Source organism: Mastigoproctus giganteus, chromosome 4 (assembly GCF_048544385.1).
Source record: "Mastigoproctus giganteus isolate SK-2022 chromosome 4, ASM4854438v1, whole genome shotgun sequence".
Lineage (NCBI taxonomy): Eukaryota > Metazoa > Arthropoda > Arachnida > Uropygi > Thelyphonidae > Mastigoproctus > Mastigoproctus giganteus.
Window position 1 is genome coordinate 122,489,564 of NC_143578.1, and position 18,098 is coordinate 122,507,661.

At 37.8% G+C, this 18,098-nt stretch overlaps 1 protein-coding gene across 2 annotated transcripts in view; it reads right to left on the reverse strand.

Annotated features, from left to right (window-relative positions):
- LOC150087035 (tetratricopeptide repeat protein 37) overlaps positions 1 to 18,098 on the reverse strand; it is a 702,248-nt gene that overhangs the window by 323,504 nt on the left and 360,646 nt on the right. For both annotated transcript variants that reach the window (XM_090371768.1, XM_090371767.1), the window contains exon 22: positions 2,338 to 2,546. In XM_090371768.1, the coding sequence (XP_090227894.1) occupies positions 2,338 to 2,546 (209 nt within the window). The remainder of the gene's footprint in view (positions 1 to 2,337; positions 2,547 to 18,098) is intronic.

Genomic DNA, 18,098 nt, shown 5'->3' on the forward strand with positions numbered 1-18,098 from the left:
TTCAATGATATTCTCTCCAAAGCCACTCTTTCTGAAGCAGTTGATTATTACACTTGATGCAATACTGTCCCAAGGTTACAGATAGCAGGGAACAATTTAGCTGAAAATTGTTCCCTCCTTCTATTTTGCGGATTAAGTACCTTATGAGGCAGGCTCTATATGCTCTCTTGAGGTTATAAATAATGCCTTGATCCAGTGGCTGCATAAAACTGGTGGTATTGGGATGAAAAAACAACAGCCGTATATTTGTCAACTTATGTGTCTCGCCAGAATATGCTGTACAGCGATCTAGAATCATCAAAATGTTCCTTTTTTCCAAAGCTATTCTGTCCACTTTTGATAACCAAGGCTGAAAAATTTTGACTGTAAGCCAAGCACGTCTGTTGACCTCATAATCATAGAAGATTTTAACTTTTTTAAAACATCTTGGCTTGGAAATTTACCAATCCAAGCTGGCGCAGTTTTGTCCTTCCATCTGAATTGCAGCGTATCAGAACAGTGGGTCTTTATTTACTTAATTTTCCACCATGACAAGACTCTTCTCGAACAGCAAATGTTTTGTTTGGCAGCAAAGTATAAAATAAACCAGTCTCATCGGGATTAAAAATACCCTTTGCCTCATATTTTTCAAGAATGGACCGTATACAATACAACCAGTCTGTAGCCTTTTCTTTGTAGACTAATTCAGACTCGCCACAAACATTTCACAAAACCAAGTTATTCCTGTCTTTAAATCTTTGGAGCCAGTCACTGCTACATTTGAAGTTGCTAATTCCACGTTGCTAAGCTAGATAATTTGCCTTTTCTTGCAAAATTGGGCCTGATATTGGCAAATTAGATGCATGCATTTGTTGGTACCAATCGAAAAGTTTTGTTTCGAGCTCCTCATGTTTTGTACTATGAATTCGTTTCCTGTTTTTTTATCACTGCTCCAGTGTCACACACTTCAAGTTTTGGAGTTTTTTTTTTTTTGGTTTTTCAGTATTGTAGATAAAGGGATGTTGTATTCCTTTGCAATGTCCATTTTGCATCTTTCCATACTATCAGATGCTTGTATAATTTTCATTTTAATTTTCAGGCTTAATTAGATCCGTTTACGTTCTGGCACCATAACACTGCTGAATAAGATTTAATACAAATTTTAAATTAATTTAAAGACACAAGTTACAAAAAAAATAAAAAAAAAAAGATTATAAAAAAAAATTATACAAGCATCTGATAGTATGGAAAGACGCAAAATGGACATTGCAAAGGAATACAACATCCCTTTATCTACAACCTTTTTATAATAACGGCACCCCTAATTAATGTATTTTATTTTGCGGTGTGCCCCTACTCAATTTTCTGCCTGTTAGATCTGATTCTCTCTCTGCATATATATATATATATATATGATAGTTATTACAATAATATAATTATAAAAATTGCAATTCATAATACAAATTATATATATATATACAGTAAATAATAATTTTATTCTTTATATAGAAGACTAAGTAAACATCAATTATAGATCACCACAAAATTAAAAAGATACTGTACACCTTTTCATAATGAAACAAACAAAAAATAAATTTTAAAAAAATAATAAGTTTAGTAACTTAAACCCAAATTACGTGGCACCTCTGGAATGTTGTTGCGACACCCCGGTTGAAAACCACTGGGTTATACTGTACTGTGCAAAAGACCTTTTGAATGGGTGTAACAATTGCAATTGACCTTAATCTCATGGAGAGTGAGGAAGTGAATGTAAACAATTTAGAAAAACTGTTTTTATTCTTTTGTTAATTTAATAGTGCATCTTTCACAATGATTTTCAGAGTGCACCTACATTGTAGCTACCATAAACTAGTTCTGTTTACACAAAAGTAAATTCTAACAAATCAGTGCCATCCTTTGGGAAGCAGAGAACCAGGTGGCCAGAGGCAGTAATAGGGATAATAATCGGACAACTGTGTTAAATATACAAAATAACAATATTTATTTTTCACGGGGTGAAAAGTACTTTGTAATACACATTAACTGAATTTTGTAATAAATGAATATATTTATAAAGAAAAGCCTATCTTTTTGCAGGGAATGGTATGTGCTTCATATAAATGAGTATTTTGTATAAACTAAGTTTGTATTAACAAGAGTTTACTGCAATTCTTTACCAACAGCTTTGTATCTAAAGGTTATAAGAAATATTTTACAAAAATCTTAAATAACGAATGGAATATAGTTTCATAAATGCAAACCTGTGAAGAGTTAAAAATGTCCAACTCATATCAGTTGGAGTTAATTGTGAGTTAAAAGATGGGGGAGGTATTTACACAGAAGAAGAAAATGACTTACTAATAGCTGATAAACCAAGTCCATTCCAATACCTCCAACATTCTGGATCTAGGCACACAGCTTTCTGAAGACAAAGTAAGGATTTATTAATTATTTCCTTTTTATATATGGAATCATCAGAAAACTTTGCCTGATGATAGTAGTTGATTCCAAGATCATACCATAAGCCTCCTATATCAGGCTGAAGGGCTATTGCTTGTCTGTATAACCTAAAATTAATACAGATAAATATTTAATTAAGTTGATAGTAAACCATGGAATACATAATTTATGGGTTTTTTTTATTTTATTATTATTATTATTTTTTTTTTATTCTGTGATATGGAAACACAGCTTAGGAATTACAAACACTACACACACCTTTTAACTACGTAACAAAGCATATTAGCCTTTTCATATTTTCTGGTGTTAAGAGTACATTCAGTTACAGAGCAAGACTACCAAGTCAAACTTCCATTATGTTGCACTGACAAAGCTTGAAATAGGTAGATATTCAGTTTTATTTATTTTGTCTAAATGTAATGTGATCTAATCAAAGGCAGTTGATGGCAATTTTTGCCAACGAGATGAAATTAGGAAAGAAATAGATTTCTTGGGCCCAGGACCGTAATGGCTCAGAATGTTGGAATATTATTACTATTATTAGTCATATGGTGCAAGGAAGCCAGAGGCTTATGCTGCACAAGCCAAAAAAAAAAAAAAAGGTTGAAAACAAGAGTCAGAAGAAGAAAAAGAACTCTTTACTCTTTATTGCATACAAAAGGCTTGATTTTGATTTTATTGGCGCAAAATCGACTGCGGTCATACTGCGCCAAGAAAAGCATACAAAAGGCACACGCTGTACACAATATCCTTCATGGCTATAAGCTAGGGGTTTACAGAAAGTAGAAAGGAATCACCAAGAAAGAGAAGAATGCTGATATCCAGCTCAGGACCCTGAGTGTGCCAAGCACATACTCACCAGATGTGACCTGGAGTTATTATGCAATATTATCAAATAAATTCTGCATGATATATAAATCGCATAAATCAAAGCCACCCTATTAGGTTGCGAAATGACCTTGACATCCCCAACATAATCTGTGAGTTGTTATTCATACATAGAATATTCAAAAGATCTTGGTCATAAGTTGTATTTTCACCCTATGTTACTACTCATAATCAAAGCACGATGGATATTTAGTAGAAGAAAAGTAAAAAGTATACAATCAAAGACTATAAAGTATGTAACCTGGCTATCTGAGAGTCTAATTACCCATCTGTGAAAGCAATGACATTGGACATTGTAGTTATGTTAGCATTAACATTAGTTGAGGCATATGAAGCAAGAAAGCAAGCTTATACAGCATCAGCCAAAAAAAAACCCTTTCTATTTCACCATCCAGTCACTCCAAATGCTTGTCTAGTTCAGCCTTAAATTTATTTAAGCTATCAACTTTCACAACAACAGATGGAAATCTGTCCAACAATCAAATACCTGCTGGTTAAAGGCAAACTTCAGACATCTATTCTACAATTTGTTTCCACAATCAGAATCTGTGCCCCTTCAGGTTCTTAATCTGAGCAATAGGAAATATCCCATCAGCATTGAGCCTGCTAAAACATTCAAGGCCTTATACACCTCAATCAGATCACCTTGCAGGTGCCTAGTTTACAGATGCTGCAACTTGCAGAACTTAAGTCTCTCTCTCTTGGTAAGAGAACCCCTTTGCTCCTCTCACCAATCTTGTTGCCCTTCTCTGTACTCGTTCTAGCAACTCTACATCCTTCCTAAAATTAGGCCTTCAGACCTGTATGCAATACTCAAGGTGTTAATTAGCCCTTTGATTAAGGCAATGGCCTTGCCACTGCCTTAATCAAAGGGATAATTAACACCTTGTCTCTGCTAGCAAAATTCCTATATATCATTGACAAAACTTCATGACCTACTCTAGCAGCCAGTCTGCACTGCTCAGAGAACTTCATATCTGACTGCATAATTATCCTTGGGTTACTGCTTCCAATATGCAGTACTGTGCATTTGTCAATGTTAAACTTCAGTAGCCACTTCTCAGCCAATCTGCCTAACTTTTCTAGATCCTGCTGCAGTAGCATACTGTCTTTACTGTCATTAACAACACTGCCAATCATTGTATCATCTGCAAACTTGGACATTAAGCATGATATACCTTACTGTTGTTGTTTGGTTTTTAAAGAGCATTAGCAACTAAGGCCATGCTGCTCCGGGGATATACGGTGGTCATTCCCTGACCTTTCCACATCCTCTGTATTTGGTGGTCACAGGCTCGAACCCTGGTCTAATCAAGAAGCATGTGCTACGCACTGCTGCTCCTGCCCACCTGGTTATGGAGGTGCCTGTGATATACCTTCATTGATAAATACACAAAACAATGGGCCTAGCACAAAACCCTGGGGAACTCCACTAATGTTCTCGTAGAGCAGTGTCCATTTATTACCACTCTCTGTTGTCTCCCACTCAACCATCCCTTTATTCATTGCAGCAACTTGTCCTTAATGCCATACCGCTCCAATTTGCACAGCAGTCTTCCATGTGCAACAGTATCAGAAACTTTCCTGAAATCCCAGCATATGCTATCTAAATTATTTTTTGCATCCAGTTCCTTTGTGACCACATCTTAGTATCCAATCAAATTGATCAGACAAGACTTCCCCTTAACAAACCCATGTTGTGTCTGAACTATTACTGCAGTCTTGTCTAGGTGATCCTGCATCACTTTAACCAGTGACTCCATTATTTTCCCCAGAACATAAGTTAAACTAACAGGTTCTATAATTATTTGTGTCACCCTTTGTGAATTGGGAGATATATTTGCAAATCTACAATCAATGGGGAAATCCTCTGAACCCAAGGATGCTCTCATAATTATGGCTAAGGGTTTACTTACTTCCCTCGCTGCTTCCTTCAATATAACTGGATAGATTCTGTTTGCCCCAGGTGCCTTTTTTATGTTTAACTTCAACAATTTCTCCACAACTTTGCTCTCCGTTATTACAAAATCATTTAGCTCCCTGTTAGAGTTTAGTAAACTTCTCTCCTCCCCTTCCTTACAGCATTCCTCATATGTGAGCATAGATGCAAAATACTCATTCAGTTTGTCAGCTATCTTGAACAGGATCATCAACAGTCAAACCACCAACATCAAGTGGACTAATCTGATTCATTCCCTTCCTTCTAGATTTTAAATAAGTAAAGAAGTCTTTGTTTTTTTTTTTCTTTGCATCCTTTGCCAAGGATTTTTCATAATGAGCCTTCACTTCCCTAACCTCCTTTGTGACTTCATTATAGACTAGTTTATATCTACCAAAGGCTTCTATGTCACCTGATAATTTATATGCATCTCATGCATTTTTCTTCTCTGCCACAAGCCTCATTAGTTCATCTGACATCCATTTAAGTCTAAATCTTGAACAGTATTTCTTTGTTGGTATGAAAAGCCTACTAGCTTACAAGAAATTCCTTGAAAGCTTCCCATTTAGATTTCGCTGTTTTTAACATCATTTGATCCTACTGTACAGAATTTAAAAACTGTCTGAGACCACTGTAGTCACCTTTACGAAAACAAAAACCCTTCCCTTTACCTTTGATGGTAGCTACATCTGTTAAGTAAATCCCACATCAGTACACTGTGATCACTACCACCTAGTGGTTCCTTTATCTGCAAATTCTTAATACACAAATAATCACTGCTGATAACCAGATCAAGAGTATTACTCTCTCTGGTTGCCCCTCGAACACGTTGCTATAGAAAACAATCCTCCAATAAATCCACAAAAGTCTTGCTAGCATGAATGGCCAACTCACAAGTTCCAGTCAATATCTGGAAAGTTAAAATCCTCCATTACAAGACATTCTGATTTACTGGATCACTCTATTTTTCTGCACAACTGTTCGTTGTACTCATCAGAGTCATTAGGCCTATAACACATCACATCTACTCTCATTTTCCCTTTCCCAGTGTTAGTCACACCAAACTGATTCCTCAACACTGCACTGTCCACCCATGTCAACTGGATGCACTTCCTTAGATTTTGTGTTTCTTAACTAACAGCATAACCCCTCCTCCCTTCCTACTCTGTCTATCCTTTCTGTACACATTGTACTCCCCAAATTCCAATTCTGCACTGCTTATATCTGTCTGATATCCCAACAATATCTGCCTTTGATTTCTTGATCAGCATTTCAAATTCATCAAATTTATTTACTATACTTTTAGCATTGTTGTACATGCAAGTATATATGCACCTTTTCTTAATCTTAATTACCCTAACACAGCCCTTTTTTTACTTGTTCCATGATGACTTCCAGCAGCTCTTGAAATCCCCAGCAACTTGTTCTCTAGTCTGCTGCTCATTACAATAGACGCAGTACAAGAATCACTTTTGCCTCTTCCTATGGCTACTGTTATTCCCCCCAAAGCTTACAGTTTTCCAACCCACCTAACACTGCCTCAATAGCATCAGCAAACATTCTTGTAGTCTTTCTATTTAAGTGTATTCCATCCCTGTAGAAGCAGTCTCTCCTGTCAGCAAGCATAGACCACGCTGAAAAAAATTCTACCCCATGAACTTTGCACAATCTCTCCAGGTTCAAATTGATTGACAAGGCTCTCTTCATATACTCCCTCCTATCGTGTCTGGGCAGAATTGCACACACTTTGAAATTTAACCCTGTCTCGACTTTTTTTCAACATTGACCTGTACTTGTTAAGTAAATCTGCAGATCTCTTACTCTTAAGGCCATTAATGCCAACATGTACAATATCACCTTTTGTGCTCTTAAAAGATGATATCTGTCCTACATCAACTTTTGTCCCTGGCAGACATTGGCACACTATGGCCACAGTTGCCAATGTGTCTAATAAATCCCTAAACCAACAACAAAAACTGGCAGACATACCCTGGTCCTGTTCCACCTATCCTTTTTATTGTATAATATATTCCCATCCCCCTGACAATAGCGTCACCGACAATAACTAGCTCCTGTGGGACCAGAGCATTCTGCCTTGGGGATTGTTGCTGTGTTGCCTGATGTTCAAGTGCAAGCTCTGGCATTGATGCGTGCAGCTGACAGCTTGATGGGCCCCTCATATTAATTTCTTCAAGAGCATCTACCCTACACCTCAAACTTTTACAGACACCCATCAGAATGCTGATTTGGTGCCTAATTTCTTCACTGATGATAACAGTCTCTGAGCCTGGCACATACAAAGACATCCTTCTTGAACATTTTTTTAGACTGATGCATTGGACAATCGCTCCCTTCGATTCTCCCTCAAGCCACAGCACTCCCATTAATCTGTGCATGTTGCTTTGCTGTTCTAGTCTGGGTCATGACTCTGTTTATCAGGAAATGCTTTAAAATTATAGTATGTTGGTCATTAAGATTAAATATTATTAATAATAACATAGATAACCCACAGGCTGTAAAGTTAATGGGGGAGAACTATTTTATATGTATTCTCTAATATATGTTAATTATTATAATTACAGGTAACTACTGATATAAGAGAAATGGTATCTCTTCAGGATGCCACACCATTTTCTGTTTCAGTAATGCATACTGAGATAGTCAATATATAAAACCTATGATGTTTCAATAACTGCCTGCATGCTGAATTACAACTATAATTTTTTTGGTAAAATGCACAAGAAACTAGTATTAAATATACAAAATACCTATGTTAGTTATCATTTTGATTCTTTTAACCTATTCAATTTGCATTATACATTTTGTTACATATAGTTGAATCAAATGTATATAATGCCAACTTTTCAATAAAGTTGCACAATCTAATTTAACCAGAAAATAAGCATAATACTTATTTATCCTGGCCATGCACATGGAAGAGTGACCACAGATGCTATTCTAGGATATACCTCAGGCTGAATTTTCTGCAGATGCACCACCTTGTTACTTACCCCCCCCACACACACACACATACAGTTACTTCTATTGGCACTAGGAGGTCCTACAGACCCCAAGACACTTTATAGACAGCTAGCAGCTGGCCAACTGAACCAAGCTCCATCCATTAACACTCAATTCCCTATAACCTTACAAAGATTACAGGGAATGCACATTCAGAATGGGCACGCACTCAGCATAAGGCAGCTTTCTCTCAGGGCTGCAATGGTGACCACAGTCTGTCCAACTCTGGGAAACTAGTGATGAGCATAATCAAAAACAATACAAGTAAAAAGCAGTGATTTGAACTGATGTTATAAAATCCAAAGCTCAAGTGTTGCATTACTCCTCTCTCTCTCTCTCTCTCTCTGGTTCTTCCACCCACTCCATTTTCATTTGTGCATTTTGATTTAATTATCAAAAGTCCATAATCAATGATTTTGATCATGATCCCTCAGTTATGGATATCTCAATCATTAAAATCCCACAGACATCTGACACAGACAAGTCACAACCCTTCTTCATCTCAGGGGAACGAGGGTGCCTTGTGTAGGCGAAGTTTTTATGGCTCAGGAAATTATAGAAGTTTTTTCTGTTTTATTAATCTAAATTGGATTATTAAATTATTTTCTAGAGTAGCTTTATATTCCTAGTTATGATATTAGTTTAAATTTTAATTTAGATAGAGATTTTGTAGGTTATTACTTAGTATCGGTAAGGGGTCCAATCCATGTGTTTTACAAATTTTACAGAGCCAACGAACGGGAAGTTTTTTAGCTATATTTAGCCGCTTTATTGACTAATTATTATATTAAATTATTTTCTATAAGTAGCTTATATACCTAGTCAAGATCCTTGGTTTATTCTGAATTGAGACATTGAGATTTTGGAAGTTAATTAATACTTAAGTGTCCGTAAATTTTATCAATCGACTTGCCACCATTGTTAAACGATACGTTATATCCTGAACTAGATAGAGTTAGCTTAGTATAGTATAATATTATTAATTAATCAGTAAAATTTATTAATCTTGTTGAACTTCATTGTCAATTAAATTGTACTTTTTAACTAAACAGATATAACGACTTAGATTTTACAAACGTAAGATAATTAATTAATACATAACTTGATATGGAAGTTATATAAAGGAACTTGAAGATAATACTTGATACTGAAAAAAACATATATAGTATTACCACTGCGTTGTTATACAAGTTTAGAGTTATAATTTTGTACTGAAATTGAATCGAAATCATGACTTAGACCAGAGCGGCAAAGCAAAAGGCTCAAGCTAAATGCAGTGCTGTGGGCTCAGGGAACAACTGAGAGGGGCAGTTGCCCTCTGAATCACAGCCTTTTAAAATGCACTGCTTGCTTGATGTTTGTGGAGCAATCAGGAACGGGACATGATATTGCCAAGGGTAAGGAGTGTGAGGCCTATATGAGAGCTTGAAGGACAGGTTGGATTCCCTCGAAGGATCTAAATTGAGGGGCCCATCAAGCTCTCAGCTACCCACATCAACGCCAGAGCTTGCACTTGATCATCAAGCAACACATGCACTGGTCCCACATTTCTGTGGGACCAGTGCATCTGTAACCAAGTCACAAAGGAGATTAGGCAGGCAATAAGGAGATAAGGCAGATTATGAAAAATCCTTGGCAAAGGATGCAAAGAAAAACAACAAAGAGTTCTTTCCCTATGTAAACCCTAGAAGGAAAGGGATGAATCAGATTGGTCCACTGGATATTGATGGTTCAACTGTTGATGATCCTGCTCAAGTGGCTAACAAACTAAATGAGTATTTTGCATCTACATTCACCCATGAGGAGTTATTCAGGGAAGGGAATGCCAGAGGTGAGTTAAACTCTGGCAGTGAGCTAGATGATTTTGTAATAACTGAGAGGAAAGGGGAGGAGAAATTGTTGGAACAGGACTAGGAACCTGTCAGACATACCCTGGTCCTGGTGTAACAGGACCAGGGTATGTCTGCCAGGGGCAAAGGTTGATGACATTGTAGAGTGGATACCACCTTTTAAGGGCAGAAAAAGGTGATATTGTTGTACACGTTGGCACTAATGATATTAAGAGCAGGAGACCGGCAGAATTACTTAACAAGTACAGGTCACTGTTGAAAAAAAGCCGTGAATTAAGGTTGAATTTGAAAGTGTCTGCAATTCTGCCCAGACACGATAGGAGGGAGTATATGATGAGATCCTTGTCGATCAATTCGGCCCTGGAAAGATTGTGCAAGGCTCAAGTGGTAGAATTTTTTTCAGCCTGGTCTGTACTTGTTAACAGGAGAGACTGCTTCTACAGGGATGGGATACACTTAAATAGGAAGGGTGCAAGAATATTTTCTGATGCTATTGAGGCAGTGTTAGGTGGGTCGGAAAACTGCTAGCTTGGGGAGGATACAAGGACTAATAGATTAACAGTAGCCACGACTGGCAGAGGTGAAAGTGATTCTTGCACTGCTTCTATTGGAATGAGCAGCAGCCTGGAAAACAAGATGCAGGGTATTTCAGAGACTGCTGGGAGTCATTGTGGTACAAGTAAACACATGGGTTGTGTTAGGGTAGCTAAGAATAGGAGCAGGTGCATGTATACTTGCATGTACACCAATGCTAGAAGTTTGGTAAATAAATTTGATGAATTTGAGATATTACTCAAAACACCAAAGGCAGATATTGTTGGGATATCAGAGACGTGGTGTCACACAGATATAGGAATGCAAAACTGGAATTTGGGTAGTACAATGTGTACAGAAAGGATTGAGAGGACAGGAAGGGAGGAGGGGTTATGCTGTTAGTTAAGAAACACAAAATCCAAGGAAGTGAAACCAGTCAACATTGCTGGACAGTACAGTGTTGAGTAAGTTTGGTGTGACATAAGCTGCTGTTGTTGTTGTTGTTGTTGTGGTGGTGGTGTTTTCTGGCGCAAGGGCTACTTAGGCCATATTGTGCCTCCCAAATTAATTGAGTTACTTATAACTGCACAGTGAGCAGTTAGAAACGGTCATACATTTTTATTTGTTTTATATAGAAAAAGAATACAGAGAGATTTGCTTCTTTACCTATTATGCTATTCAGAGAGAGAGCGAGAGGTTGCTGTAGATCTGAAATGAAACTAAAAGACATTCGTCAGGCATTGCTGAACAAGTTACATTCAAGGAGTATATGTTTTACTGTAAGTGGTTGTGAGCAGTGCACACAATGCGGAGGATCGTTTCCTGTAAGCAGATAGAGATGTGTAAGGTGAGTGTGACTTATACGAGTTCTGGCTAAGATTACTTCTTCTTTTCTATTTTTACGAAGGCTAGAAGTCCATAATTGTGGTTCAGGTTTTATTTGGAATAGCTTGTTATTTGTTTGCATTTTCCACAGAAGTGTCCATTGTTCCGTAGATGTTCTTCGTATATTATGTCTATAATCAGGATATGGGACTAGGTCATTTGTCGAGGATATGATGGAAGGATACTTAGCAGCACTGTCTGCACATTTGTTTCCTGGAATACCACTGTGGCCAGGAAAAGATCTGGATCCATGAAAAGATAACAGTTTTCTGATGCTCATGAGGATGCATCAGCTTATGTTTTATGAGTTTTAATAAAGGATTTTTAAGTGGGGAAGTCCTTTTCAAAGGTAAAAGAGCACTCTGTGAATCAGTATATATTATACTTTTATTTATTGACATTAGCGAGATGTTTTCCAGAGCAAGCTTAATGGCATGGAGCTCAGCAGTGTAGCTGCTGCATTCGGTTGGAAGTGAAATTGAAACAGTTGTATTAGGGAAGACAGTAGCTGCACCCACTCGATTGTCAGACTTTAAACATCAATATAGATCTTGGTAAAATGGGATACATTTGCGAGTGAGCAACATGTAGTTGTTGGATGTTAATATCTGCTATAGAGCCTTTACCCCATTGCTCAAAGTATTCATCAGAAGGAAGTGTGACGTTATTCCACGGGGGATCCGGATCTTTTTTTTCTCTGATGATATTATCAAGCTGAATATTCCAGCTCTCTGTTAGATTCTGCAGTCTGATACCAGAAGGTCGAATTTCTCTAGGTTTATTTGCATAATGGGTTTTCCATTGAGTATTATGCAACCGTGGCCAAACAGGATGAGTAGGCAGGCTTTTAATTTTAGCTGAGTAGTTGATCAGCAAAATCTTTCTTCTGATGCTAAGTGGAGGTTCGTGAGCCTCAACATAAAGACTTTGAACTGGTGATGTTCTATATGCACCTAGGGCTATCCTAAGAGAAGAATGTTGGATGGGTGCAAGACGGGCCAAGGTGCTTTCCCTAGCTGAGTCATAAACAGGTGCTCCGTAGTCTAACCGAGATCTAATTAGAGATTTATATAAGTGGAGAAGGCTATAATGATCGGCACCCCAAGATGTACTGGAGATGACCCGGAGTATATTCATTTTCTTTGTGCAAGTGGTTCTTAGATACTTGATGTGCTCCTGGAAGTTTAACTTCTTTTCTTATCAAAAATTAGCTCTGGGAGGCGAATACTGTTCACAATTGGTAGTGGATGATCGGCCAAGTGCAACTCAGGTTCAGGATGCATTGCACGCTTGGTGCAGAAATGTATAGCTGTAGATTTGTGGCTTGACAGTTTGTATCCATTTTGTGCAATCCATAATTCAATGTTATTAATGGATATTTGTAGATGCCTCTCAATATAGTTCATATTCTGGGAATGGCAGGATATGGTAAGATCATCTGCATAGAGATATGAGTCAACGGTATTTGGAATGCTGTTTGTGATGTTGTTTATTTGTAGTGCAAACAGAGTGACACTAAGAACAGAGCCTTGTGGGACTCCTCCTTGAATGAATGAATGTTTGAGATAAAACCTGCTGGTACCTCACTTGGAAAGATCTGTGCTGAAGGAAGCTTTGAATAAAATATGGTAAATGGCCTCTCATATGAATAGAATGGAGATCTCTTAGGATACCGTAGCGCCGTGTGGTATCAAAGGCCTTCTCTATATCAAGGCATATCATGACGAGATGTTGATTTCTGATGAATGCATTTTTTATGTTGGATTCGGTTTTGGTCATGAGGTCTAGGGAAGATCTATTCTTCCGAAAGCCAAACTGATTTTATGTTTTCGAATTCAAGGTACCAGGTGAGTCGATGGAGAACCATTTTTTCCAAAGTCTTACTAAGGCAGCTGGTTAGAGAAATTGGTCTATAGTTGTTAGGAATCGAATGGTCTTTTCCAGGTTTAGGTATGGCTATTATATAAGAATGTCACCAGGAAGTAGGCAATATATGTTCTGAGAATATTCTATTGTAAAAGTTTAGCAATGAAATTAGTGATTTCTGATTGAGGTGTTGAATCATTATATTGTAGATTCCATCAGGATCAGGAGAGCTGTTTCTTGAGGTATATATAGATTCTTTCAGTTCAGATATTGAGTGGTTGGTTATATGTAAAAGGACATGTAGTTTTGAAGTTTAGTTTTCTTTTCTCAGCTTCAGATTTAATTTTTTGAAAGGATGGTTGATATGCAGTTGAGGCAGACAATTCACAGAACACCGTTCCTAGGGCATTGGCAATTTCATCAGCAGATGAGATCTCCTTCCCATTCCAATTAATAATAGGAGAAGGCAACTTATGATATTTACCATTTAGTTTCTTTATTTTTTGCCAGATTATTCGGGTATCAGTATCTTTGTTGATTGAGGAGGCAAATTTTATCCACGAGTCTTTTTTCGCCTTCTGCTGGATCTAACGAGCTTTGGCTTTCAGTCTCTTGAAGTTAATAACGTTGGCAGTGGTAGGATGTTTGCGGAAGGTGTTCCATTCTTTGTTTTTTTTCTCTCTTCGCTTTATTACAATCACCATTCCACCAGTGATTGGTATGCCGATGGTTTCTTATTTGAGACTATGGGATGGTGGCTTTTGCAGCTGTTAGTATCTGCATTGTGATGTGATCGGTGACAGTGTCAATAGCAGAAGACTATTTTGTCATCAAAAGATCATGACTGGTAAATTTCGTCCAGTTTGCTTTGGAAAATTTCCATTTTGTTTTTGTTTCAGTTTGTTTGGAATGGGTGGTTTGAATACTACAGATCAGCAGGTGGTCACTATTTAGAGGATTGTCATGTACTGCCCACTCTATAGTTGGGAAGAGGATTGGAGAGCAAATTGAGAGATCTATTGCACTGGTTGACCCAGTAGGAAAATGGATATATGTCAGTAAGCCATTATTCAATAGTGTCAAATTCTCTTGGTCAAGTAACATTTCAATGTGTTCACCACATCCATCTGAGACCAGAGATGCCCATAATGGATGATACCCATTAAAATCTCCTAGGAAACAAACAGGAGGTGGTAATTGAGAAATTAGATATATCAGTTGCTGAATTGTACATGGTTGATTCGGTGGAAGATAAATTGAGGCCAATGTCAATTTGATACCGATTACTATACGGATAGCAACAGCTTATAATGGTGTTTGCAATGGAATGTGCCTGGAGGGAATTCGTGATTCCACTAGTATAGCTACTCCTCCATGGGGGCTGTTAGTTTCAGATCGATCTTTTCTGAAGATATAGTTTTTGACTGAAAAGGATATTTTTGTTAGATTTGTCTCTTGCAAGCATATGGCAGCAGGATTGTAATGGTTAATTAGTTCACAGATATCATCAATATTGCTGTGAAAACCTCTGCAATTCCATTTTACGATTTGTTCCATTATTTGGTTTTGTGAGCAGAAGAGGGTCTGTTTTGCTTTTTGTGAATGGCTTGTTTATATCTGTCGTGTTTTGATTTTTCTTTTCTTGAAAAATTTGGGCGTCTTGAGTCATTGCCTTCTTCCATATCATCATCTGCATGTATTTCAAGCAGATCTTCTGAGTTGGTGGTATCATCAGTGTCCATGCTTGAGGGGGCGAGATTGCTTCACCTCAACTGAATCTAAATTTTGCAAATTTTCCGCTGCTTGACAATGGGGAAGTCTCTGGGATGGAACTGTCAGTGGCGTATTACTGCATTGATCAACTGCCTTTGATGGATGTTGGACCGAGAGGACTGATCGAGTCCAGTCTGAGATCGATGTATCTGGAGGGATGGACACTTTTGTCTGACATGCTACTGACTGGTGACTATAAGTAGCAGAGGCATAAGTGCATTTTGAATTATTTAATTTTACTTGTTTTCTTGCCTCTTGGTAGGAAACTTTATTTTCAACTTTATACTTTTGTATCTTTTTCCCCAACTTCCAGAGGTCGCAGCCTTTGGAGTATGCCAGATGGCTGTCCTTGCAATTTGGACACTGTGGGGTCGGTGCCTTACATTCTGTTTGTGTGTGAGTTTTACACCCACAGTTTGCACATGTTGCATCTCTGCGGCATGCTGTCTGAGAATGGCCAAATTTCTGGCATTTAAAACATCTTAGGGGGTTCGGAATATATGGCCGAACACGACAATTTAAATATCCTGCCTTGACTGAAGCTGGTAGGTTTGGAGAACTGAAAGTTAAAATTATAATACGGGCAGGAACTAAACTGCCATCTTTTCGGATCATGACCCTCTTTGCCTGAGTGACTTCTTGTTCTTTAAGTTCCTGGGCTATTTCATCTTCAGGAACGTTCAATAGATCCCATTCAGTGATCACTCACTTTGAAGAATTGAGAGTGGTATATGTGGTGTGATTTGACCTGGGATTCCACTCAAGGATGTCAGACTTAATAATAGTTCAGAGTGTTGAGAATTGGTGGTCTCTATTAATAAATCTCCAGATTAGAGACGTTTCACCATTTTTGGTGAACCTGCAGCATGTTCAAGGCATTTCTGAATGATAAAGGGGGAGAGCTTGCCCACAGGTTGTGTTGACAGAGAATGTATTATCAGGAATGCTGGTAATTCCTGTCTGCCAATGTCTTTCTTCATTCTCTTCGAGAGAGAGAGAGAAGTCATGGTCAGTGTCATGAATGTCATTTGCTTGAGAGCTCTTCAGCTCTAAGCGTGGAAAATCACTTATTTCCATCTCTGGTCCTTTTAGCCCCGGGGGTTGTCTTATCCCCCAGGTTACCAGCCCCACCACGTGGAGGCAGGAGCAGTGCCACCAGTGACCAAGTGGTTTTTGAAGTAAGTAAAGGGTTAGTAATGAATATATAGAATAAAAAAGAAAAGAAGATTTCCTCTCTTGGTTCTTACTTTTGTCCTTTAAAGTACAGAACATCTTCAAGTAAACTTGAAGATGTTCTGGTGGATGAACAAAATTGAGAGTAGGAGTGTGTTATAGGCCTAATGACTCTGATGAGTATAATAAGAAACTGTACAGGGAAATAAAGTGGGCCAGTAAATCAGAGAGTCTTATAATGGGGATTTTAATTTCCCAGATATTGACTGGAATTTGTGGGTTGGTCACTCACACACTAACAAGGCTTTTGTGCATTTATTGGATGATTGTTTTCTACATCAGAATATTCGGGAGGCAACTAGAGGGAGTAATACTCTTGATCTGATTATCAGTAGTGATTCTTCTTGCATTAAGAATCTGCAGATAAAGGAACCACTAGGCGGCAGTGATCACAGTGTGCTGAAGTGGGATTTACTCAAAGAGGTAACTATCATCAGGGGTAAATGGAAGGGTTTTTGCTTTCATAAGGGCGACTAAAGTGGTCTGAGACAGTATTTAAATTCTATACAGTGGGACCAACTGATAATGTTACCAACAGCAAATTCAAAATGGGAAGCATTCAAAGAATTTATCTTGAAAGCTACTAGGCTTTACATGCCAACTAAGAAATATTGTTCAAGGTTTAGGCTTAAATGAATGTCAGATGAACTAATGAGACACATTGCAGAGAAGAAAAATGCATGGGATACATATAAATTAATAGGTAATATGGAAGCCTATGATAGATATAAGCTGGTCAATAACCAAGTTACAAAGGAGATTAGGCAGGCACAGGCAGATTATGAGACATCCTTGCCAAAGGATGCAAAGAAAAACGAGTTCTTTACCTATGTAAACCCTAGAAAAAAAGGGATGAATCAGATTGGTCCACTGGATATTGATGGTTCACAACTGTTGACGGTCCTGTTCAGGTGGCTAACAAACTAAATGAGTATTTTGCATCTACATTCACCCATGAGGGGTTATTCAATGAAGGGAATGCCAGAGGTGAGTTAAACTCTGGCAGTGAGCTAGATGATTTTGTAATAACTGAGAGGAAAGTGGAGGAGAAATTGTTGAAGATAAACATAAGAAAGGCACCTAGGGTGGATGGGATCTATCCAGTTATATTACAGGAGGCAGCAAAAGAAGTAAGCAAACCCATAGCCATAGCCAATTATGAGAGCTTCCTTGGACTCAGCGAAGGTACCCATGAACTGGAGATGTGCAAATGTGACCCCAATTCACAATGGAGGATCAAAGGGCGACACAAGTAATTATAGACCTGTTAGTTTAACTTCTGTTCCCAGAAAATTAATGGAGGTTAAAGAAGCACTGCAGGATCGTCTAGACAAGACTTCAGTTATAGCTCAGACAAAGCATGGTTTTGTTAAGGGGAAGTCTTGCCTGACCAATTTGATTGGATACTATGATGTGGTCACAAAGGAACTGGACGCAGGGAATAACTTCAATATCATATACAGTGAAACTTCCCTTTAATGGACAGACAAGGGGAACGAAAATGTGTCCGTTAGAGAGAAGTGTCCGCTAACAAGAAGTCTGAGGGAGAAATAAAAAAAGAAAGGAAGAAAAATCGTTAAACGTTTAATGTAAAATTAAATTAAAATATATACAGATTTTGAACAATATTTTTGTAAATAATATACATAAAATTGTGCTATGCATATTAT